The 25,660-nt window shown below is 36.1% G+C and overlaps 1 protein-coding gene across 2 annotated transcripts; it reads left to right on the top strand.

The window, feature by feature from the left end:
• Positions 1-719: 719 nt before the first annotated feature.
• Positions 720-5,015, top strand: LOC120083770 (NAC domain-containing protein 89-like). Of its 2 annotated transcripts, none has more exons than XM_039039632.1 (4): positions 720-1,438; positions 1,661-1,914; positions 3,988-4,188; positions 4,530-5,015. In XM_039039632.1, the coding sequence occupies exons 1-4, from the start codon at positions 1,276-1,278 to the stop codon at positions 4,971-4,973; spliced, it is 1,062 nt and encodes a 353-aa protein (XP_038895560.1). In that variant the 5' UTR covers positions 720-1,275; the 3' UTR covers positions 4,974-5,015. The 2 variants fall into 2 exon arrangements, with proteins under 2 accessions (XP_038895560.1, XP_038895559.1); XM_039039631.1 differs by having other exon boundaries at positions 722-1,461.
• The last annotated feature ends 20,645 nt before the right edge of the window (positions 5,016-25,660 follow it).

Genomic DNA, 25,660 nt, shown 5'->3' with positions numbered 1-25,660 from the left:
GTGGGCATCAAGAAAATCCAAACTTTTGGATGGATATCATCCATCGGTATAAGGAATGTATGAGAATAGCTTATTTGCATGCTCGAAGCTTCAAAACTTGTACCCATGGCATGCGTTTCCCTTACCCGTTCCCACTCTTATTCTCATCTCAATTTCCTCAATCCAAACGTCCCCTTCAATGTAGGATATACTCATGACTTTCCTACATCTTGTTGATGTGAGACAATTGCACTTCTAATATTTTCCAAAAAACCTAACATCCATTATGTCATTCTACCAAGGGTTAAAAGGAAACATATATCATCAACATACCACCATCATACTCATCCAAATTACATTCCAAACTCATATACTTTGTTGAAGCTGAAGTAAATTCATCAACCCTCTGCTCCAAGTTTGTTTAAAATAGAAAGCCTGTGTAACTAAAGCAAGTTGTTTTAAACATGGTAACTAATTCCGTGATCGCTTTGTTTTCATTTTTTTTAGAAATTTACAATACAAAACATAATAAAACAGTACACAACATTCACAATGTGTAGATAGTAGGCCATGTATGATTTGAATAAAAACTAATGGGACGAATAAAAAACTCACCTTTGAAGACTCTCTTCATTTTTCCAGCAATCCTTCTTCCTCAACGAATCTCCACAACAATGGATCTTCCACGATTAGTAAGAAGACACCACCAAAACGTCTTTATTTATTATATAATTGTACATTTTAAATTTTCAAACTCAAAATCTGAATACACTGAAAATATATGAAAATTTTGTTTTTATAATTTACACTTTTGATCATAGAACAAATTTCTACCAAATATACCCTATTTTTTCTCCCATTCCTAGGTTTAAAATTTGAGAACCCAACAAAATGAAATGAGATGGACAGGATGGGCATGGCCAATAAGGTAAAGATTTACGAAGACCCCTGGCCGTGCTGCTGACTAACAAGTTGCTTTGCTTACAACATGGATGAATCCAGAACTCCACCGTTATTTCCCTTCAACTGAGAAGCTTGTCACCATTGCAATGGCGGCAACAGAGCCATCAATTTCCGATCCAACTGTCCAGATATGCCTGACAACATTCACGTTTTTCCGCCGCCTAAATCAACCCCCACGCGTCATCCACATTCTTCAATCCTTCAAAATGCCCCAACCAAATCCCCCCTTCACATGCTTTTTCCCACCGCAAACCCTTTCTTCTTTCCTCCGTTTCTCCTTTTCCGATATGAGTTAGAACTCGAACTTTTTGGCAATGGCGGCTGCATCTGAAAATGGGGTTTCTAGGGAAGTGCAGCTTTCAATGGCGGTTTCTTCTATGTTTCCTGGTTTTCGCTTTTCGCCGACAGATGAGGAGTTGCTTTCGTTTTACCTCAAGAAGAAATTGGAGGGTTACGAGAAGAGCGTTGAAATCATTACGGAGGTTGAAATTTACAAGTACGAACCCTGGGACTTACCTGGTCAGTTTTGCTTTAATTGGTACTTGATTCTTACTTCTGTCTCTGCAACTCAGCCTGCCCTAGTCCAGAACCCTACTTTCAACTTGGAATTTCTTTGAAATGAATCATCTGTTTTGCTTCATGCTTTTTAATTCGTTTGTGCGTTTTTTCTGGTGTTTGATCAGGGCATTCTTTTGTGTTTCTTTTTTCCTGTAATCAGCCAAATCTATCATTCAATCAGATAATGAGTGGTTCTTCTTCTCCCCTCGTGGAAAGAAGTACCCAAATGGTAATCAGACCAGGAGAGCCACTGATTTAGGCTACTGGAAAGCCACAGGGAAAGAACGTAATGTAAAGTCAGGTTCTAATACTATTGGTACTAAGAGGACTCTGGTCTTCCATACGGGCCGTGCACCTAAAGGGGAAAGAACAGAGTGGATTATGCATGAATATAACACCAAAGATAAAGCTCAGGTACAATTTTCTTTTGTTTTGTGTTATTGGATTCCAACTCGGAAACATGTTCATGGTTCTTGGAGAAAAATTTTTCTCATTGAAATTTGTGGCTTGTTTTTTTGAAGTCCCGGACAAGCTCTTAATTTTTTAACTGTGGTGAGCTATGCTGATGTGGCGCCATCATGTTAAATTTCATGGAGAAATTTGAAGAGGTTAAGCCAAACCACTCTGATGCATGCTTCCATGTTGGATAAACATGTCTTGTCATTTTGTATATATTTTTTTGTCTTAGTTATCCACCTCATATTATATCAACACTCAATAGTTGAAATATAATGACACTTCAATTTTATGAAGCTTATCTCTTATAGGAAAAAGTGCCCAAAGTAGTTTGAGTTAGTGTATAAGAACAATTCGATTGTACAATACGATAATACATCTTTGAAATTTAGGTTTACATTGAATAGTGAATGAAATAGTAGTAGTGGTTAGTGATGTTAAACTCGTATGATACATGAGTTGAATCGAGAATGAGATGAATTGTGCAATTTAAAAGGTTGAATTGTATAAATTGGAGTAAATCAAAACTTTCTATTCAAGGATTTTTTTTTAAAGAAAGTTTAAAACGAAAAATATTGTCATTCGTGATTAGTCGGTAAGGAGTTGGTTTCTTGTCAGCGATTGGCGTTGGCAGCAAGGACCAGAGAAGAAACTTTCGTGGATGCCTATGCTTATCGTGTATGAAAGTGAAACAAAAAGAAAAGGGAAGGAGAAAAATAGAAAATGGGAAGAGCAAGAAGAAAATGAAAAACAAAAAGTCTAAACGCTGAGAAATGAAGAGTCACATGCAAGAGAAGGAAATAAAGTACATAATGGGGGAATGGGAAAATAAAATCTGACAATCTTGAAATTTGAACGTTATAACTTAACATTAATTGGGTGACTCGGTTTTTAGGGCTCTTCATTGATATTCTTTTTCCTATCTCACAGGTATATTACTGTTCTGCCCCAATTATTAATACTTGTTATTCAGTCCTTAGTGTTTAGTTGTTTATGTTGCTTTAGTCTGTGTATTTTGGGATATGTTATCTTTTGCGTAAGTTGTGGGAATTTCCTTTGAGTAATTGAGGGAGAGAGTAGCCCTCTCGAAAGGCTATGGTATATTGTAATTTCTTCATGTATATTGCAATATAATTCTATCTTTTAGTCTATTTGTTTGTCCTTTGTGTTCTTGGGTTCTCTTGTTAGGAACCAAAGTGGTATGAGATGCCTTTGTCGCACATTAGTTAGAATGGGATGACCAATGTGGTGCTTAAGTGGCTTGGCTCTCCCACTTCAATAGCTAGCTTTTGGGGTGTGGTTCTCCAAGGTGCTTAAGTACCTACCAATGGTATCAGAGCCGGTTGTTGACATTTCGGAGTGGAACTGGCCGGTTGAGGGTTTTGACCGGGCATGACCAAGTGAAGTACCGTCGGAGTAGCGGTCGGGACATCGGCTTTCCAGGGATGGGGTATTGTTACTAAGGTAGTATGGGATGCCTTTGTCCCACATTGTTTAGAATGGGATGACCAATGTGGTACTTATGTGGCTTGGCTCTCCCACCTCAATAGCTAGCTTTTAGGGTGTGGTTCTCCAAGGTGCTTAGGTTAAAATAGTCTCTGAAATTCATTCCACACACGAAAGTAAAGCATAAAACTGAAATATAAACCTCCCACTGTATTTGCTCCATTTGTACGATCATACCTGACGCAACTACCCCATGTTTGGTCACATAATTACCTCAGGTAAGTTTTTGCAATCGAGGACTCACAGTTTGGTTTGAAGTATGTTGCTTGATTTTTTCCATTGAGAAATTTGCTGAGCAACAATGCTACGATGATGCTGAGTAAAGAGGTTTTTTGTTTCTTAAAAAAAATTCATTCCTTCGATAGTAGTCACTGATATATTTTCACAATGAAACTTCAAGTTGATTCATTCAATAACCTATCCTATAGGTTTTATTTAGAAGAACAGTTGCTCTTCTTTTACCTTTGTTTGTATAGTAAGCATTTTGAATTCTTATAAAAATGGAATCTCTTTCGTATGGTGCAGGATTTTCTAGTTGTTTGTCGCCTCAGGAGGAATAACGAATTTCGTCAACATAGTTGTTCAAACCGAGCTTCTTCTAGTCGAATGCATTTATCCTCTTTGCAAACTCATTCTAGCGAGCAGGTAGATTCTACATCTGAATCCAACCAAAAAGATGCAGCTGAAACCGCACCTGTTGAGTCCTTGGGTGATCACGATCAGAAGGTAAATTCCAACATCCTGTTCTTCGTACTGACTTTTGTGCAATGGATCTGCAAATTTCAAGGCACTCCTTTTACTGATCTTAAGATAGAAAATGTTGACTACAGATTCTCAAATCTCATTTCATCTCCTGAATGAGGAGGGGTTTGGATTTTTAAGCTATAAATTTAATTGGAATGTGTTAGCTTTGTTTAGGACTTCAACTGATTAAATCTCCTATGTAGAATTAGGAAACATGAAATGATTTCTTGGAGAAAGAAAGGTTGCATGTTTATTGAGGCAATTTTTTGTAAATGAAACTCTCTTCAACTTATTGACTAATAGTTGCGCTTTATTGTATTTAGGATTATGGTTCTGATGATTTCTACTCCGACATACTAAAAGATGACATTATAAACCTGGACACTGTACCTTTTGGTGCTGCTTCGGATCCTTTACCACTGATTTTCCATAGATCAGACACAGAGAGAAGATCCCAGCACGAGGCCAATGATGTTTTCGAATGGCCACCGAACCAAGGCTCTGCTAATCGGAGAATCAGGTTGAAAAGGAGAGAAGCCATTGGAGGAAAGAAGTTAGAGAGTATGGAAATTGGTGATTACAGAAACAAGGTTGAGAAACCAAGGCTTTGTTCCACAGAACTATGTCAAAGCCGGCCGATGAACACAGCCTCGTCCGGGGGCATTATGGGAGGCTATGGTCGAGTTGTGATTTGTGTTTTGTTGATTTTGATGGCTTTGTTTATGTCTCAATGGGAGGTTTTTGGTACTCCCAAGGGACTCTACTGATCTTTCTATGCTAATGTGCCGTAAGAGGTTATTTTAACCAAATGAAAGCATGTCTAGAAGTGTCAATGCCATTTTGCTTTTATAAAAAAAAAGGGTTGTCATCTTCCTTTGTAAAGAATTAAAATTCTGATAATTTTAGGTTACTTTTATAATAATACACAGGAAATCTAAATTTTTGGAAATTATGTTTAGTTTCTTTTTAACTTCCTCACTATGAAATCTTTCTTAACTAAACATTGAATTTCCAACCAAAAAATTTAAAAACAAAATCATATTATAAATATTTTAAAATATATATAATTTAGATGTTCTTGATGGGTTTTGTATCGCGAAGAAATTTGGAGAATTTTTAATTTTTATTTTAGTTATTTTATTTGTTTATATAATAATTATTATATTATATTTTCTCCATATTAGTTTTTTTTTGTTGTGTGCTTAATTTTTCCAATGAGATATAAATGGGTATTTGTAAGAAAGAGATGAAAATAATAAAGTCACAAAATATAAAACAAGACTAGTTGCACAAAGTTTTTCACAAAGTTCTGACATTGATCAGAAGACATTCTTATGTAGAGGATGCAACACATTAAAGTTTTTTATTGGTCTGATTGCATATGAAAATCTGAACATGCATCTTATGGATGTTGTCACGACATATTTATATGAATCTCTTAATAATAACATTTATATGAAAATCTCGGGAGGATTTAAGATACCTGAAACATATAAATCAAGGTCTTATGAATTGTATTAAATAAAGTTACAAAGATCACTATATGGATTGAATAATTAGATGGATGTGGTACAACCGTTTGAGTGAATATTTGTTAAAAGAAGGATATCAAAATAATCTAATATGTCCGTGTGTTTTTATAAAAAATTCATAGTTCATATTTGCTATTATAATTGATATATCGATGATTTACATATAATCAGAACTCTTGAAGAGCTTTCAAAGGTAATAGATTATCTTAAGAAAGAATTTGAGAGGAAAGATATTAGAAAAACAAAATTTTGCATAGGTATGCAAATTGAGCATTTAGCATATGAGATATTTGTTCATCAATCAAATTATATAAGAACAATTTTGACAAGATTTGACAAAGCACATCCATTAAACATTTCAATAGAAGTTCTTTCACTAGATGTAAAGAAAGATATATTTCGACATCGAGATGATAATGGAGAACTTCTTGATCCTGAAGTACCATATCTTAGTGCAATTGGTGCACTTATGTATTTTGCTAATAACACAAGACCAAATATTGCATTTTTAGTAAATTTATTAGTTAAATATAGTTTTTCTCCCAAAAAAAAAAAAAAAAAGAAGACATTAGAATGGAGTTAAGCATATACTCCACTATCTTTGAGGAACGATTGACATGGGTCTGTTTTATTCAAATAAATCAAATTTTAATTTAGTTGATTATACAGATTCTGGATATTTGTCTGATCCACATAAAGCTAGATCTTAAACATGTTATCTGTTCACATGTGGAGAAATCGCTATATCATGGCGACCAGTTAAACAAAACATAACGACTACTTTCTAAAATCATGTTGAAATTCTTGCAATTCATGAGGCTAGTCGAGAATGTGTATGGTTAAGATTAATGACTCACACATTCGTGGAATATGTGACTTGTCTTTTAGTAAAAATCTTCTAATGATATTTTAGAAGACAATACAACATGTATAGCCTCAATCGAAGAAGAATATATTCAAGGAGATAAAACAAAACATATTTCACCCAAAATTTTCTACACTCGTGATCTTGAAGAAAATGGTGACATTACTACACAACAAATTTGTTAGAAGGACAACTTGACAAACTTATTTACAAAGGCATTACCTACCAAAACCTTTGAAAATAATACAATTCTAAGCATGCAAGGCCTAATTTCATTAGACAAAGCACTTAGGCATGCATGAGAGATAAGAATTTTTTTTCTAAAACAGGCTAAAAATCATGATCATGCTCTTCAAACATAATTTCATGCAAATCTAATCACAAAGAGGGTGCATCATCAACTACTCATCATAGCAAACCAGGCAAGAGAGCAACCAAGCAATTCAATCACATAAACATTGTTCGAGCACAATGCTCAAGGACCCTAAGCTATCACAACATACCCCACCCCAACTTAAAATGATATATTGTCGACAATGTATCTCTAATCTAAGCCAAAAATAAAAGAGTTAGGGGAATAGAAAACCTCCCCTAATGACGTTTACGTGCACGGGATGATGTTTTGAGGGCTCGTGAATGAATTGATCTTCTTCTTCTTTTAGGAAAAAGGGAAAGAACCTATAAAAGAAAAACAAGTAGTTAGACTAGAAAGCAGTAATTTTTTTTTCACTTGGCTCCCTCCAAAAAGGTTAAGTTTTTAACGTCGATTGCTTGACGTGACCTATCCACTGTCAAGGCATAAAAAAATTATCGTATTTCTCTATTCCCTTTTTGGATGTGTCAATATAGCCCGATAAGGCTATAAGGTACTTCATCTTTTTAAGGAAACCAAACAGGTCGAATTTGTATTTTTTGGTATATGGAAAAAAAAGGAAAAAGAAATAATGAAAAGACTCAAATAACTAAAAAGAGTCGAAACAAACAAACGACTCAAAGGACTCACGAGGACTAGAGGAGGAGAATTAAAAAATATACGAAATACCAGGAGTTAGAATAGGGTGAGGTCTTTCGACCTCTAAATCTATCACTTGGATGTCAGCAGGTTTAGGCTCAAATCCTCCTTAGCCTCACAAACTAGGAAGCATGGAGTGATTTCCTCATTATCACTAGAGTAGTAGCACTCCACAAGGAACTCTACCTCCGAGGTACAAACGATAGGTTACTCTGACACACGCTCCCATTTTCGCACGATCTCCGAGGTACATATCTCGGGGCAACATGGTTGGTCATGCTTTTCAGCCGAGCTTAAACGTCCTATTGAAACTGAAGAGAGCTATTAGCAAGTTTAGAAATTAAGAACTCCAAAGTCATACCTGGACACAAATCTCTAGGTTGTGGTTCCTCCTCCTCCACCGTGTCGGCGTGGACTACCTTATACTTCTGAGCCTCCGAGAAGCTTAAGTAATGGTCTGGCAACGGCTTGTTCGGCCTCCCAACTGAAGTTGCAAGCTGAGTAACAAGGTCACTTAGAATTTGCAAGTCTGTTCTAGTCTCTACCTTGGGGCAAAGACTTTTTTGCTGGAAGCGGTCGAACTCCTACTGCCTATGGAGGGTGTCATATTGAAGCTCAAAAGTACTCCCAGCAAGCTCCATAACCAAAGCCTCTAAAGACTTGCTTGACCCTAAAGACTGAGCATGAGTTGATTGGTGGGTTGCTGTGAAATTTTGACCATCCAAGTTCTGCTGCCATCTTGAGTATCCATGGTCGAAGGACTCCTCCCACCAAGAATCGTGAGGCTCGTAATCTAAATAACCATAATACCCCTCCTTAGAATGACCATGTCATACTGGACTCCATTGCAACCTCGAGTCTGCTGCCTCTACTTGCTGTGAACTCCACTCCGTCACGTGGAAAACCAAGGCAGTCAATTCGACAATGTGGTGGTCAAGGCCACTTGCCTCATCGTCATGACATGCAACTCAACTTTTGGACGTCCAAGATTAATTTGGAATCCTGTCATGCTTAACTGAAAAAAAAAGAAAACAAATCAAAGAAAAAGAAACTTTAACTAAAATCTAACTAAGAAGAGATAATTGGCTTCCCCGGCAACGTCGCCAATTTGGACGAAAGCTCGATTTTTATCATCACCCCATAAACCCTTGCTAGTCAAATAATATTTATAAATTATTGAACGAACTACTTATACTAACTGGTAGTACATGCGACAAGTCTGGGGTTGCACTTCAGGGAAGCACTGAAGATTAGTTTCTTGAAGCGCATTTTTAGGTAAAATGATAAAATGGGAGGAGTTTGGTATGGATTGGATAAGTCGAATTGCAGGAAAATAAAATGCGAGAAAATAAAAGATATAAATGCAATCAATCGAGATTTTCCAGTTTGGAGGACGAATATCAGAATGACTCAATGTAATCTTGTTCATCGAATTATTCGAATGCAATCTTAGGGTTCTTAATTATGGCTAGCCCAATTGATTGTACAATCATTGATCCTAATTATCTAGTTAGTTAAACATGCTAGATGAATCCATACTAAACAACTTTACCTAACCGCATTACGCTCGAGGGTTACGCTAGGATGAATATTTAATTTCCAATGTCTAACCAAACATTCAATATAGTTTCCCCGAGGTCAATAGGAACAATACTATTCATTATAGACAACAAATTGCAAGCTTATCTAACCTTTTGCTTCTTAGAAACCAACTTATAATTTTATGTCACATATTACAAGCCGATCTCTTAAGCATTCAATCATAAAATCCCAAGTAGTTTGTTAGATAATTGAGAGAAAATATAATTACAAAGCGAATAAAAAAGAAAGGAAATACATTCAATCATAAAATCCCAAGTAGTTTGTTAGATAATTTAGATAATTGAGATAAGGATAACATTTAAATAAAACTCCAAAAACTACATAGAGTTCAATCCAAAACCCTCTAAACTAGAGAGAACCCTAAAACTTACCTTCCCGTGGGATGAAAAAGACAAATTTGGGCTCCATTTCAACTAATTACATGAGAGGAAGGAAGAAATTAGAGAAAATTACAAGTGGGAGCGGTGAGAAGATAAAGAAATCAATTTAGAAGCCGATTGGGGCTGATTCTGTGATGATGTTCTATCCTATAATGAAGAAAAAACGTTTTATATAGCAGTTGCAGCATTGTGACGTTGTAATGCAGCATTGCAATGCTGCAAGGCCTTGCGTGTGCCTCCATCAAAATTTGGATCGTTGCAACGTTACCCTTTTTTTTCAGCATTACGGAGGCTATTGTCTTGTAGCGTTGTGCAACACTTGGTTGAGCGTTGCAATGCTCCATCTAGGGGCATTTTCATAATTTTACATCCTTTTGAAGCCTGTTTGCTCAAATTAGCTCTTAATTGCTTCAAATTAACCCTGAACAGCTTGTAACCACTGATTCTACCTCCAAGTATCCTTTAAAATCATTAAATAAACACATTAAACATAGTAACGGACTAGAATTAAGAAGAGGAAAATAACACATTTTTTGTGTTATTAGAAGGTATGTTGGAAAGAGGCGTTGAGCCGAGACAATATATTTGTCTTGGTCTAAGAGTAAGATCGAGCTCTGAAAGTATAAGTACATTTTTGTTTTGTTTTGTTTATTTTATCTTTGTTAAAAAAATGGAGTTCTGAGTTTTTATCTGCTTCAATAAATAAACTTTTTTTAGGCTTATTTTGTCTAATAGATAGGTATTTAAGATGGTCATAGGGAACACCTCAATCTAGAAACCTATCTAAGAGTTTATTTAGTTGGCTGAACTTTCTAATATTTCACTTAAGTGTTCATATAAAGAAAAGGGGGAAAGAGAAGGTTGTGCGTCCACATCAAACGAAGGTATCCGACCGCATCAACATGATCATGCCCACTACCCACGACACCATAGTATCTTTGGAGCAAGTAATGTTGTTATATATTATCAAGATGCGGCTTCCTATTAATGTGGGAGGCATCATCAATTAAGAGATATTGGAGTGTGGCCCTTGAACGAGGGGGTGTTTGTTCTTTCCCTCTTCAATCCACAAGCTGTGTGAAAGGGTTAGGGTGGTGATTCATGTGATTGAAGATGTTTAGAAAGTTAAACCTACCATTGATGTCACTTTGATTAAGAGGCTATAAGGAAATAGGGTGACTTGTAAGGGCAAGTCAGTAAAGACCTCATCCTTAGTACCTTCTTCTTCATCCTGGGTAACTCCATCTAGGAGTTTTGTAATACCTTCTTTTGAGGAGGACACATTCGACACAACTTTTCAGACTTCTACTTCGGTACAACAACCTTCAGTCTCAATTCAACCTGTACTCAATCAAAGAGATGTCTTTCTCAATTCTGCCCATATTTCTGCTGCAGCCACGACAATAGGTATTGCTCCAACAATAGCTCCTTAGTAGCTACATGATATTAGTGCTTCCATTACTGTGGTGGGCACTCAATTAGAGAGGTTTATGAGGCAGTCTCATGCATATTTCCAGTATGCTCAGAACCGTGATGCAACTTTTAGAACATTCCTTTATCATGCTTGTCTTGGGTATTATCCAGTTATCTCTCCTTTCCCTAGTCATATCTTCTAAGATCTTGCTGATGAAGAATAAGACCCTGAAGTTGATGATGATACTCCAGCTCAATAGGGGAGTATTGTGTTCCATCTCTCATTCTTCCTTTTATGACTCATAACTCCATTTATTTCGTTTTATTTGTTGTTTTTAGTGTTGTTCGGTTAATTTTCTTTTATGCTAGTTGTCATTTTGATTCTACTGGGTCTTATTTGTAATGGCTCCTATTATGAAATTTTTGGATGCATGCTGTTCGGTTGTTGTGCAAAGATGCTCTTCATGATGATACTTAGGGCATCTCTTTTTTGCGTACCTTGCTTTCAACCCCAAAAGGATACAAAACCAAGAGTTTCATGTTTGTTATTTGCGCAAAACCTTTGTAGGCTAGTCTCCTGCATGCCCACTAGTTTTGTGTACAAAGAGATCCTGGCAATACATTTTGCAACTAAGCCAAATCACCATTCTCTTGTTTTTGCCCCTTTTGTTGGTTCTCTTTCTTGAGCCATGAAGACATCAAATAAGGTTTTTTTTTTTTTTTTTATCAATGTAATATTTATTATGAGATTGTGTATATGTATGTATGTTAGGCCTTTTAAAAAACAGAAAAAAATAGAAAAGGAAATCTAGGATGACACTCCTCCTTTTTAAGTTAGCCAAAACGTAGCTTGAAGTGGAGCATGATATACTTGTGCTCTCTTTACGTGAAAAGGTTAGCTTGGAAAGTGAGTGTTTTCCCTCAAGTGATTTTTGCTTGTAGTCAAATGCTTGCAGGTGAGAAAAGCTAAAACGAAGGTGAGAATGACACCGAGGCTTGTTCCTAGGCAAGAAAGCATTAAAAAAAAAAAAAAGAAAATTATGGAGGCTTATAAGATGCAAGCCTTAAAGCCTAGCAAAAGTGTAAGTTTGGTAGGAGTAGGGAAAAGTTCCTTTTGTAATCCACGCTAGCAAAAGTGTATGTTTCGGATCCCCTTAGGGTAAATGATTGGCAGCTTAGCTAATTTGGCATGTTTGGGGTGGCTAGTGGAAATGTTGAGCCATGAGCAATTGGAAACTCTTGTGAGGATTCTTAGGGAGTTTGTAGTTTGGCAAGGTATTGGATTGTAAACTCCTTCTGAAAGTTTCTTTTTCTTTGCACTTATCAAACTGGGCATGCATTTTTGGGTTTTGGGTGTTGTTTATGATATTTTCTTGAGGACAAGAAAATGATAAGTTTGGGGGTGTGATTCATGTCATAAAATGCATGAATTTTAGTTTCTATTTGGGCACTTTTACTATAACAAATGGATTTGTGCATGCGTTTTCCTCAAATTTTAGTCATATTTTATTAAATTGAGTTTACTAGAAAGTAATTGTGCTTAAACATTGTTATTTTCTGATTTGGAGTTAATTTGTTGAAATTTGGTAGGTTTTAAGGCTATTTCTACAAAATTTACATCTGATGCACCGACAGAAGAAGTGATATGGTGCACTTGTGAACCCTAAAATTCTAGAAATGGAACCAGTCAAATGATTGAAAGAACACATGTGCAGTAGAAGGAAAAACAGATCTAAGGTTAATTACAAAGGATAAACATGCAAATAAAACAAGTAAAAAGGGGAAGAAGAAATACAACCTTTGTAGACTTGAATCTTCTCCAAAATAGCTCAAATCTCCTCACGAATATTGTAGACCACCACGAGAGTCTTCTCCACTACTCTCCAGCCTTAGAACGGGATGGTGGGATCTGATGAGTGACTAATTTGGAGAGAAAAAAGTTAAGTATTTGAGAGAAAATAATTATGAGATTATCAAATAATCTCATAAATTTCCACTTGGCCAAGAGTTTTAAAATTAAAAAACTCTTCCTTTTAAAGGCCATTTCATGCAAAACATGCAACTTTGAGTTTGATGAGAATTTAACACTAAAAAATCTACTAACTCAAAGTGGGATTAGTGGGGCAAGTGTCTTCAATTGAAGACAACACTTAGCAATGTAAATGTTGACATTTCTCACTCACAATTGTTGGATCTTTCCATTAACTTGGTCAATGGTCAAAGTTTGACTCTAAAAGTTCAAAGTCAACAATTTTGACTTTTTAACTTTCAAAGTCAAAAGTCAACAATTTGACTTTTATTGCATTTTTGACCTAGTCGACAAATTTGATTTATATTGTAATTTTGATCAATTTCATTTAATTTCAAAATTAATTCTAATAATTAAATTTAAAACTAAATTAACATTAAATAATTAATTAAACAATTTAACTAATTTAGTTTTAATATTAAATCCAACACTAATCTCAATCAATATGAATCACTGTTCATAATCTTGATATTTAATTCTTATTTAAATATCTCCTATTTCTCTCTCTTTATGTTTAATTTACAATTAAACATTAGGTTAAATGTAGGCGTATATATTTAATGTTTTGCTCCAAAAAAAAAATTTGAACACTTCAAATTTGTTCGTCATACTGTTCTGAGGTTTAGTCCGATATGAGCTAGTAGGGTGACCTCATGGACCTATAGATGATGGACTCAACGATGCATGATTAACTGGCTAAACTCTTTAACCTAATTAATCATCATTCGTTAACTATCAGGTCACTCCACTAAAGCTCAGTAGTTGCACTCCTCTCACAATAGATTTATTATGTCCACTCGATATTACCATGATTAGTAAGTCAACCCTTCATAGGTTGTTTGTAATAACGGCTGGGTCAAAAGCTGTTTTACCCAAAGATTACATCTTGCTCCTTAAATCCCACCGATCCTCTAATGAACAATTGGTTTGATCCAATCACTAAACTGATCCCCTGGGCCAATGAAAGGGTGGGGCCCCTTGTTCAAGACCCAAAGTCAGCACTTAAGAGAACAACCTCTCTACTATCCTTAAAAGCAGGTAGGAGTGAATTCTGTCTTGCACCTTATGTCCCCAGCTATCTACCTGATCTTACCCTTGAAATGGGAGACTTATTGAGCCAACGCTGTTGAGTCAAGTCTCACCCATGCAAATCTAAGGATAATCCCGAATAAACAGAAGTTCATAGTTAACTCAAAATTAAGGTCAAGTTACCTAGGTCATCGCTTTGAAATAGTATGTCTTAAACAGTAAACAATGTTATAAAGTAAAAGTGACTTATTTCTTGGTTTGTCTTATGCAAACTCATTGCATAGGACGCCTCTGCATCTCATGTCAATACATGAATGAATCAAGATCACTTCATTTGTAGCACTATACAACAAATTATAACAACTACAAAGTGGGCAGCATCCGATAGTATTACCAGAATAAGATACCCAACATTATACGTATACTACAGACTATTTTGGCTATTTACGAACTTGATCCACTTTTGTGTCTCCACATAAAGTTCATGTATTCATATCATAGCCATGCATCTTTAGTTTATTGGATTTAATCTTTACAAGTGCAATTCACATATACAATAATAGTTTTATTGAATAAACGTCAATAACATCTTTATTGATAATAAAATATGTTTAACATTACAAAATGCGAGTTTTAGGACATACAACCCAACAAACTCCCATTTGGACTAAAACTCCAGTGGATTTTACACATATATACAAACATATATACAATGTTGAGCAATGAGAGAATAAATACAATAAACTAGGGCATCAGATACCCAGTATTTCTCCCACTTCCCACTAGGTGACCCTTGAACACTTTAGCCGAGAGGATCACTGTAATATATCAATATACAATGGGCTTCTTAACTGTCAATAAATGGAGAAGACATCTCATACCTACAACCTTTTGTTTCTTGACGCCAATATCAAATATTGGTGGCTTGAGTTTTGACTAACACATGCTATGGGTAGTTTTTTCACACAACCCTCCAATTATATCAAGGCACTCTGAACTCTTGAGAAAGATGCATCTTACTAGTTCTAACAACTTTAGTTACAAGACCAGCTAAATCAACAACACTTGTTGATTTTTTGTAACTTCTATGGAAGCCTTAGCACAATACTAGCTTATCACAAGAATGATGATCTTAAAGGATCTTATTGAAGAGAACCTTGAGCGGAAGTGGGATCGTCCCAATTCCCATTTCTCATAGAATGTAATTTTTACAGAAAAGAAAGAACAATTTATGCATTTATATAAAATACAACATACTTTATTAAAAGGAAATTTAGAGTTTCAGAAACCCTTACCTATGAAGATCTTCATCAAGAATCCATCGATCAGAAACGGACACTACCAAAAAGGTTACCTTGGTATTCTCAGGTAAAGAATCCAGAAGTGGTGGGCTCTGACTATTTCAGAATGAGGGAATAACTAGAGTAGAGAGAAGGATGAGGAATTTTGGTTGATCTATCAGAACCACAACTCTCACAAAATGTTTTTTTCTTTCTACTCTATCACTATCATCAAGAAGACTCTTTCCTATCCAACAATAACATCATCCATTCACTTACGTGAGTGGAGAGAAAAGAGGGGGAGGGAGTTATAACTCCCTCCCTGATTTAAAAATAATCCTTCCCTGATTTAAAAATAAAATTGTTGGAGAGGTGCCAGCACGCAGCGGAAGTGAACAGGATTCATAAGCACTTTAATTCATTAATTTTGGCAGAAAAGTAAGAATTTAATAGGTTTCAAGTACATATCTTTGAAGAACCGTTGAAATCTTGATTTCCAACTGCTAATTCCTCCAAATATTTGTGCAGAGCACCACAAGATCTTCCCTACTATTTTTTTGGTACTCTAGATTGAGTTGTGGGACTCAAAATAAGTTGGAATCAAAAGGAACTTGGAGAATGCTCACTGCAACAACCCAAATAAAGAACATCTTCTTCTACCCTAATGTTTTAGAAAAATTCATTCGGTTGCATCACTTCAACTTCACTCCAATCTCTTCAATATATTGCGGACTATCATGCAAAGAGATTTGCTGCATGGGATGTAGCTCATGCTTGGAGTAATTGAAGGTTGAAGAAGTGGGTTCTTTGTGAGCTATTTTGAAGATGAAGATGAAAAATCTCATTTTTCCTTTTGTGTAATTTTCTATTTGAAAAATTCAAAATTGATTTTAAATCATATTTTATTTCTAAAATAAAAATTTATTAATTTTACAAAGTAAGTTCATAAATTAATTATCTAATAAAATTAATAATTAATTATTTAAACAACTTAATAATTCTAATTAATTTAATATCCAATATTAAATTAATTTTTACACAAATTCATCTTCATATATTTAAATCATATTTAAATATATTCTCCAATTCTATTTGATTCTAATTTGAACGTTTGAAATTAACTTATCACGCTACTCTAGAGCTAATCCATTTTCGAGCTAGTAGGGGGACCTCGTGGACTTATAGATCATGGGCTTCAACGATCTGAGATTAATCGACTAAACTCATTAGACCGATCTAACCCCTATCCGTTAACTAATGGGTCACTCCACTAAAGCCCATAGTCAAACTCCCCTCACTGTAGATATATTATGTCCACTCGATGTAACTATGATTAGTAAGTCAACCCTTCACAGATTGTTTACAATAACGGCTGGGTCAAATCTCTGTTTTACCCCCAAAATTACCTCTTGTTCCTTAACTCCTGAATAAATAGGAGTTCATAGTTAGCTCAGGATTAAAGTCAAGTTACCTAGGTCATCGCTTTGAAATAGTCAATCTTAAACAGTAAAAAACGTTATAAAGTAAGAGTGATTAATTTCGTGGTTCGATCTTATACAAACCCTTTTGCACAAGGACACCCCCACTTCTCATGTCCCAACATGAACGAATTAGGATCACTTTGTTTGTAGCACTTTACAACTCTTTGTAACAACTACAAGCAGGCCACATCCAATAGTGTTACCAGAATAAGGTACCCAATCTTATTCATATACTATAGATCATTTTGACTATTTACTCGAACCTGATCCACCTTTATGTCTCCACATAAAGTTCAAGTACTCATCCAATATTCAAGGGATTTTAAGGTTTATTGGATTTTTATTCAAGCAATGAATCTATTCAATAACACCTTTCTTGAATTTTTAGAATAAGTTCCATTGTTTACATACCACGAGTTTTAGGGCATAAAACCAACAAACTCCCACTTGGACTAAAACTCCAGTGGTAACTTATATATCCGATATATAAGACTGAGTTTCTGAGTTTTATAGAGAAATACAATAAACTAGGGCATCCCATACCCATCTTTTACCATTCGGTATCCCATACCTGATATTTCTCCCACTTGCCCTAGGTTATCTGGTATTCCTAGTCCTACTAGGTAATTCTCAAACACTTTAGCCGAGAGAATTATTGTAAACATGTGAGTATACAATAGGCTTTTGAATAAAACTATATGGGGATTGCATCTTAATAATGGCCAGGAAACACACTTTCCTCCCACTACATTGAGGTACTTTTAACTCTTTGAGTAAGATGCATCTGACCTATCTTTAATAACTCTTTGTTAACAGTCAGATCTAGAGATCTTTAAACTTTCTATACATTGATCTAACCATTTAAAATATCTGAATATTTACAAATGGCTTTTAACAATTTGATTCTTAACAGAGGTTGCTAGAACAAACATAATTGTTTGAAAATAAATATTTCATTTATCATAAAAAAAATATACAATTTGTTCTTTACAAGCTTTACATTAACAGTAAAAACAAATAGCAATTTCTCCCACTGGATGAGTTGAGCAAATGGTCCTAAGGTCTAGTTAGCTTGGTTACCTTTCTCTGCTCTCTTCTTGGCAAGATATTGAGGCAGTTTCTCCTCCAGTGCCCTTCTTCGTTGCAGTGGAAACATTTCTCCTTATCTGCAACGTTATCCTTGCCTTTCTTTTCAGCAGGCTTCTTCTTCCCTTTCCTTTTTCCCTCCTTCACATGAATACTCTTACTCTTTGAAGAGGAGGCAACATCAGGCTTGGAGGATGTTCCTCTTTACTCGGCAGTAGTAACATTTACTTCTGACTCCAGACCCTTTGTTCTCAACATTGTCTGGTAATCCTGTAGCTCATTCAGCAGAGTAGTCAAGCTGTATTCAATTTTATTCATCAATGCATTCGTACAGAATTGCAGAAAACTCTTCTGAAAAGATTCTAGAATAAAACAACTTGGCTTCTCTCATCCATGATATCACCATTTACCTTTGCCACATTAAAGTGGACCATCATGTCCAGGACATGTTCACGAACACTAGTCCCCTCTTTCATGCGATTGTTATAAACGTACTTAATGGCATCATGCCTCAGAGTGAAGGACGGTTGTCCAAACATCCCTCGTAGAGATTCCATAATCTCATTAGCAGTACTCATATTCTCATGTTTTTCCGCCAACACATCAGATAAGCTGGCGAGGATATAAGCACGGGCTTTATCATTAGCCCTGACCCATCTATCATACACATCCCAAACATTTTGGTTTGTGTTAGAGCTAGGAATGGGAGGAAAATTCTCAGTTAAGACAAACCGCAAATCATCTATCATAAGTATCGTGTTCAAATTTGATTTCTAGATTACGTAATTATCCCCGATAAGTTTATCTGATGCCGAAACTTGTATTATTGAACTTTTCCATTATGAAATTAAATCCAATCAAGTTTTAGCAATTTTAATAATGTATACAAGATTATTCTTTTGCAATGATACTACATCAAGACATTCTTGACTAAATACTATCTCCAGAATAACTCATATTTCGATAGTCATTTAGGTACCGCTTTTGGTCAGAAATTATTAACACTTAATAATTTTGTAAGTGTAGACCCACCATTTTTGGATCTTACTGAATAGTATGAGTATGCCTCCGAAATAGAAGAAAATACCCAAGATGGAACTATAAGACCATATTCATTTTACTGAAGCCTGGGTTGTTCCGAATCCTATGTTACAACCCTTCAAGGGGATTGTCGTGGTTAATGACTAGCTAGTGCCGCCTAAAAACGACGGCAGGCGCAACATAGGAATGTCGCGTGGTTCAGACTAATGGAGGAGACCATAGGATATGTTGACACATTTCCTTCACCCACTTACTATGAACTACTTCCCCTGTTCACCTTGGTATTGATGCATACATCCATTTTTCGTAGGGAGGTCACTTCTAGGGTGACACGAAGCGTCATATGAATCTCACGGCGTGAACTATGTGGAGACGTGGTAGTTGAAATCATACACTTGATTTCTGTTTGAACAACTTCCCCTTATTCACCAGAGTCTAAATTTAAGCTAAAAAATACTTTTCAAAGGGAGGTCACTTCCAGGATGATACGAAGCAGCACTTAAATTCAGACTGAGAACTCTTAGGGACGCGAGAGCTAGGAATAACATATCGTGTATGTTATTACTCTCCTACTGAAGTTTTCTAATAACTCTATCATATAGAAGTTATTGACTACCACTGAAGTGTTCTAATTTTTTGGGTAAACTTATACTTAGGTTATTTTCCGGCTAATAAAAACAACCTTAAGTCTATGTGGTTTATCCAAGTATAACTCTTATAACTTTAAACCTACGATGTCTAGGTGATAAACCCTTTTATTACCTCACATCGCTCACGAATACTCATAAAATCGGTTATCAACGCTCAATTATTCGGCCATAATCCCTAGGTAGGAGGTGTTTCTGGACTGTCAACTTAAATACCCCTAGCCTTCGACAGGATTATATATCGGTTGAGTTTGTAACCCTAGTTTTACAAATTTAACGATCTATTTTAACTAATTAAAATAAGTGGTTAACCTACGTGAGCATGCATCTGTTCTTTGTTATGGATTTTAAATGTCTAACCCAATTTTATAAAAACTTATAAAACTATAGACATACTAAACATCCACAACGTACAGGCATCCAATATCTAATATAACACTTATATTAAATACAAGAAACTCTAACATGCATACTATATATTATAACAAATTATAACATACTTTCAATGCATGTCGCATGCTCCCAGTGGGATTTTAAATCTAAATGGATACTGTATGCACATACAAGATTTATTTAATTATAACATACATCCAATACATAAATAATTAAACACAGACTGGTATGGTTTCAGTTTTGGTAAAAACAAGCAAACAAATGCCTAACTCTTAAAAAACAGCTTCAACACCACTTGAACCACTCCAAACCATTTGAACCGGACCTAAACCGTCTAAATGGACCAGTAGATCTTGAACCGGACTAGCCAAAACCCATTTGAGGCTGAATCGGACCAAACCTCAAGAGAACTGGTCAAACTGGCTTCTTATGCTCTCGTTCACTATCTCACTAAGGCTGATCGTTTAGCAATGACAACCATCATCATGCATTTGGTTGATCGTTTAGCAACCAACGCATATCGTTTAACAAAGCTACATGATCATGTAGTGTTTTCCTTATGTCGTATAGTGTCATTGTCTAGTGCCGGAGGACGCTACACGATCACTTAGTGTCTAACACTATTGCACAACTCCATCATTTAGCACGGGCATTTACTACACGATTGCTAAGTGCCATCGTTTAGCACCGCATCTTAATCGTTTAGCACGTGCACAAGGTAAGCGATCACTTAGTGCTATCACATGGCTCTTGACGTATCGCCCAGCTGCCGCACATAGGTCAACGATCGCTTAGCTGCTACACATAGGTAAATGATCTCTTAATGCTATCGCTTAGCATTTCAATGCATTGTTTAGCTCCCAATCAAAGGTAAATGATCATGGTAAGCGATCATGTAGCACTATCTATCGTATAACTCTTCACCGCATCGCTTAGCTCCCAACCGAAGCTACACGATCGTGTAGTGCTATCGTATAGCAATACAATGCATCGCTTAGCTCTGTAGGTACATGATCGTCTAGCACATAACACGCAAACGATCAACGCCCGAAGCTACATGATCGTTTAGCTTTTCTTCACATCGTCTAATGCATGAAGCTAAACGATCGTTTAGCTACTGAAGCTCAACGACAATATGAATAGAGGCTGATTTTCTGGAATCTACAACTCGACCTCTTTGTTTGTTTCTTTGAATTACAGCTTAATTTCAACTCTAATAACTCCAAATAAATTACAGACTCTTGAGAAGACATATAAGCTCATCAAACAAGAGGCAATTGCAAATTTAAACGAGAAATTAAAGAGAAACTAAAGGCCAAAACTCAGAAAACCATATGAGTACAACAGTTTCATATTTTCATATAAAACACCCACCAAACCAAAATTAATCTGAATTTAATGCTTATATAATGCTTTGATACGAATTGTTGGAGAGGTACCAGCATGTAACGGAAGCGAACAGGATCCATAAGCACTTTAATTCATTAATTTGGCAGAAAAGTAAACATACTTAAACTTATTTTGATGGGTTTCAAGAACATACCTTTGAAGAACAGTTGAAATCTTGATTTCCAACAGCTAATTCCTCCAATCTTTGTGCAGACCACCACAAGATCTTCCCTACTAGTTTCTTGGTGCTCTATATTGAGTTGTGGGACTCAAAATAAGCTGGAATCAAAGGGAACATGGAGAATGCTCACTACAACAACCCAAATGAAGAACATCTTCTTCTACCCGAATTTTTCAGAAAAATTCATTCGGTTGCATCACTTCAACTTCACTCCTATCTCTTCAATATATTGCAGATTATCATGCAAAGAGATTTGCTGCATGGGATGCAGCTCATGCTTGGAGTAATTGAAGGTTGAAGAAGTGGGTTCTTTATGCTACTTTGAAGATGAAAATGAAAAATCTCATTTTTCCTTTTGTGTAATTTTCTATTTCCAAAATTCAAAATTGATTTTAAATCATATTTTATTTCTAAAATAAAAATTTATTAATTTTACAAATTAATTTCATAAAATTAAACTCTTTAATTAAATTATTCACCATCTGTTAACTGTCGAGCACTCCACTAAAGACCGACAGCTACACTCTTGGCACTACAAATATATTTCTCTGTCCATTGGATATGACCAATCAACAGTACGATGACCGTTCACAAATTGCTCGTAAGTACAGCTAGGCCAAAATTACCATTTTGTCCCTGTAGTTAAATCTAACTCCTTAAGTACCACGGATCCCTCTAATGAACAATAGATCATAGTACACCTATGACTAAACCTCTCTCGGGCCAGGAGAGGGTGTGGCACTACATTGTTCAAGTCCCGGAAATAGCCATTAAGGGAGAAATTTATGTACTTACCCCAACCTCACGGAAGGAGCGAATTCCTTCTTATGTAGCTGTGTTTCTAGCTCCCCAATCAAACGAATCCCCAAAATGGTAGGCTTATTGAGCCGACGATCTGGTCACTCTCACGCATACAAATCAAAGGACCACCCTTATAGGCAGGAGTTGATAACTCACTAAGTATTCAGGCCATGTTACCTATGGTCATTCTGGTGAAATGTAAGTCTTTATTACGAACGACGTTATATAATGAGACTAAACATTTCATGGTTCGGTCTTATACAAACTCCTTTGTATAGAATATCCCCGCTCACATGTTTATACATGAATGATCAGGATCAAATCATTTGTAGCACTTTACAACAATTATAACACCTACAAAGTGGGTCATACTCGTAGTGTCACAAGGATAAGGTACCTAGCCTTAGCCATCTACTACAGACCATTTAGGTTATCATTTAAACACGATCCACCTGTATGTCTCTACAAAGATGTTTAAGTTACAAGATTACCTTGGATGTTAGTTTATTGATTTTTGGTTAACTCTAAAAAATGGAATAAAATATCATATATTTTATTAAATAAATAATGAGTTTGTTCAAAACATTTATAAACTATAGGACCCTTAGAGATTTAGGGCATCAACCCTAACAATCTCCCACTTGAGTTAAAGCTAGTGGGGTGTACAATATAGTCAAAATACAAAATACACAAATAATAAACTAGGGCATAACATGTACCTAGTACAAATCTCCCACTTGCCCTAGTTTAAACGTGGCCTGTCCCATAGACCCATACTCTGCAGGTGACCCTTAAACACCTTTGTCGTGATGGCCTTTGTAAATAGATCAGTAACGTTGTACTCCGAAGCTATCTGCATGACGACCACATCTTCTGGATGCACAATTTCTCGGTTCCCGCGCTTGTGACTCCTAGGCTCTCAGGAATTAGCCACAACACCACTATTATCACAATAAAGTGTGATGAGCCTTTGACATGTATGGAATGACTACCAGATCAGTCAAGAATTTCTTGTGCCAAACAGCTACCTTAGCAACTTCACAAGCTGCTACATACTCAGACTCTAAGGTGGAGCCAGCGATGTACCCTTGCTTGGTGCTTCTCCATACTACTGCATCTTCGTTAAGAGTGAACACTAATCCTGATGTGCTAGAATCCTTATGAGTCTGAAAATTAGAGTCCGTGTATCCCGTAAGGATCAAATCCTTAGAACCATACATGAGCATGTAGTCCCTCGTTCTTCATAAATACTTGAGGATGTTTTTAACGGTGGTCCAGTGATCTAATCCTGGATTAGATTGATATCAACTGGCTATCCCTACTACATAGTAGATGTCAGGTCTAGTACATAACATCGCATACATTAGGCTGCCCACAGCCGATGCATGGGGGATCCATCCCATTTCCTCAACCTCTTGAGGTGTCTTAGGACACTGTTTCTTAGACAATGTAACTCCTTGCTTGCAAGGCAATAAGCCCCTCTTTGAGTCCTGCATCGAATATTTGACAAGCATTTTGTCAATATATGACACTTGAGATAGAGCTAGCATTTTGTTCTTTCGATTTCTAAAGATTTGAATACCCTGAACAAACCGAGCCTCTCCCAAATCTTTAATCTGAAATTGGGTCACTAGCCAGTTCTTAACTTTAGTCAGTAAACCTACATCATTCCCAATGAGTAGGATATCAGCTACATATATATTAGAAAAACTACTAAACTATTGATGATCTTCTTGTATACACAAGGCTCATCAATGTTTTGATCAAAGCCATAAGATTTGATCGTAATATCAAACCTTATGTTCCAAGATCATGAAGCTTGTTTCAGTTCATAAATAGACCGATTAAGCTTGCAAACTTTTTGCTCTTGACCTTGGGTTATGAATCCCTCGGGTTGCTCCATGTAAATAGTCTCTTCAAGATTGCCATTCAGAAAACCAGTCTTGATGTCCATTTTTCAAATCTTATAGTCATAATATGAGGCAACGGACATGAGTATTTCTAATAGATTTAAGCATAGCAGTAGCTGAGAAAGTCTCCTCAAAGTCAACTCCCTCAATCTCGGTATAACCCTTTGCCACTAATCTAGTCTTGAAGGCTTGCACCTTCCTATCAGCACCCCGTTTGCTCTTGTAGATCCATTTACAAACTATAGGTTTAACACCATCAAGTTGATCCACAAGATCCCATACAAAATTGAAGTACATAGACTCCATTTCGAGATCCATCACTTTGATCCATTTATCTTTGTCAATATTCTCCATTACCTTCTTGTAAGACAATGGATCCTCAACTTCACCATCAGCTACCATAGCAAGGATTTCTGTTAAACCCTTATAGCGAACATATAGGTTCGCAACCTTCCCACTACGTCGAGGTTCCCTCAATACTTGAGGTGGATTTAACCTACTGGATGATCCTACTTCAACAAATCTTGTTGAGGCACTAGGGTCTTCAACAACTCTTATTGAAGATTCAGTAGTTTCTTTGGAAATTTCATTCAACACAATCTTACTTTGGGGCTTGTGCTCCCTTATGTGGTCTTCTTCAAGAAAAGTAGCATTTGTTGATACGAACACTTTCTTTTTCTTTAGTATCAAAGAAGTAACCACCTCTCGTTCCTTTGAGGTAGCCTACAAATAGGCACAATTTTGAACGTGGTTCCAATTTTGTAGGATTAGCCTCAAACACGTGTGCTGGGCAACCCTAGATTCTGAAATGGCATAAACTAGCTTTATGACCATTCCATAATTCCAAAGGTTTTCTTGTTGGGAATGGTGTCCTAGATCTCTTGGTAGTCTCGTAGTTTGTAGACTATGTGAACATATTGTTATTAATAAAATAAGTGTTATTTTGTAATCATTTACTCAATCTAATAAACTAAGATTCGAGGTTTTTTTATGTAACTTAAGCATGTATGTGGAGACATACAAGTGGATCGTGTCTTAAGTAATAACCTAAATGGTCTATGGTATATGGATAAAGGAGGGATATCTTATCCTGGCGACATTATGGATACAACCCACTTTGTAGATGTTACAAGTCTTGTAAAGTGCTACAAATGATCAGATCCTAATCATTAATGTGGAGACATACGAGCGGGGGTATCCTATACAAAGAGTTTGTATAAGACCAGACCACGGAATGATTAGTCTCTTTATATAACACCATTGATAATTGAGACTTACATTTCACTAGGATGACCGTAGTTGACATGACCTTAATCCTGAGTGAGTTGGGAACTCCTACTCATGAGGGCAGTCCTTTGATTTGTATGGGTGAGAGTGGCCAGA

This window comes from Benincasa hispida, chromosome 8 (assembly GCF_009727055.1).
Source record: "Benincasa hispida cultivar B227 chromosome 8, ASM972705v1, whole genome shotgun sequence".
NCBI classification, from domain to species: domain Eukaryota; kingdom Viridiplantae; phylum Streptophyta; class Magnoliopsida; order Cucurbitales; family Cucurbitaceae; genus Benincasa; species Benincasa hispida.
The sequence above is the reverse complement of the archived record's forward strand: the minus strand, read 5'-3'. Positions and strand labels throughout refer to the sequence as shown.

Bases quoted from the DNA above. Each gene is read 5' to 3' on its own strand.
- LOC120083770 (XM_039039631.1), top strand. From the start codon at position 1,257: ATGGCGGCTGCATCTGAAAATGGGGTTTCTAGGGAAGTGCAGCTTTCA. The intron at 1,462-1,660 runs GTCAGTTTTGCT...TCCTGTAATCAG, and splicing joins CGAACCCTGGGACTTACCTG to CCAAATCTATCATTCAATCA. The intron at 4,189-4,529 runs GTAAATTCCAAC...TATTGTATTTAG, and splicing joins TGGGTGATCACGATCAGAAG to GATTATGGTTCTGATGATTT.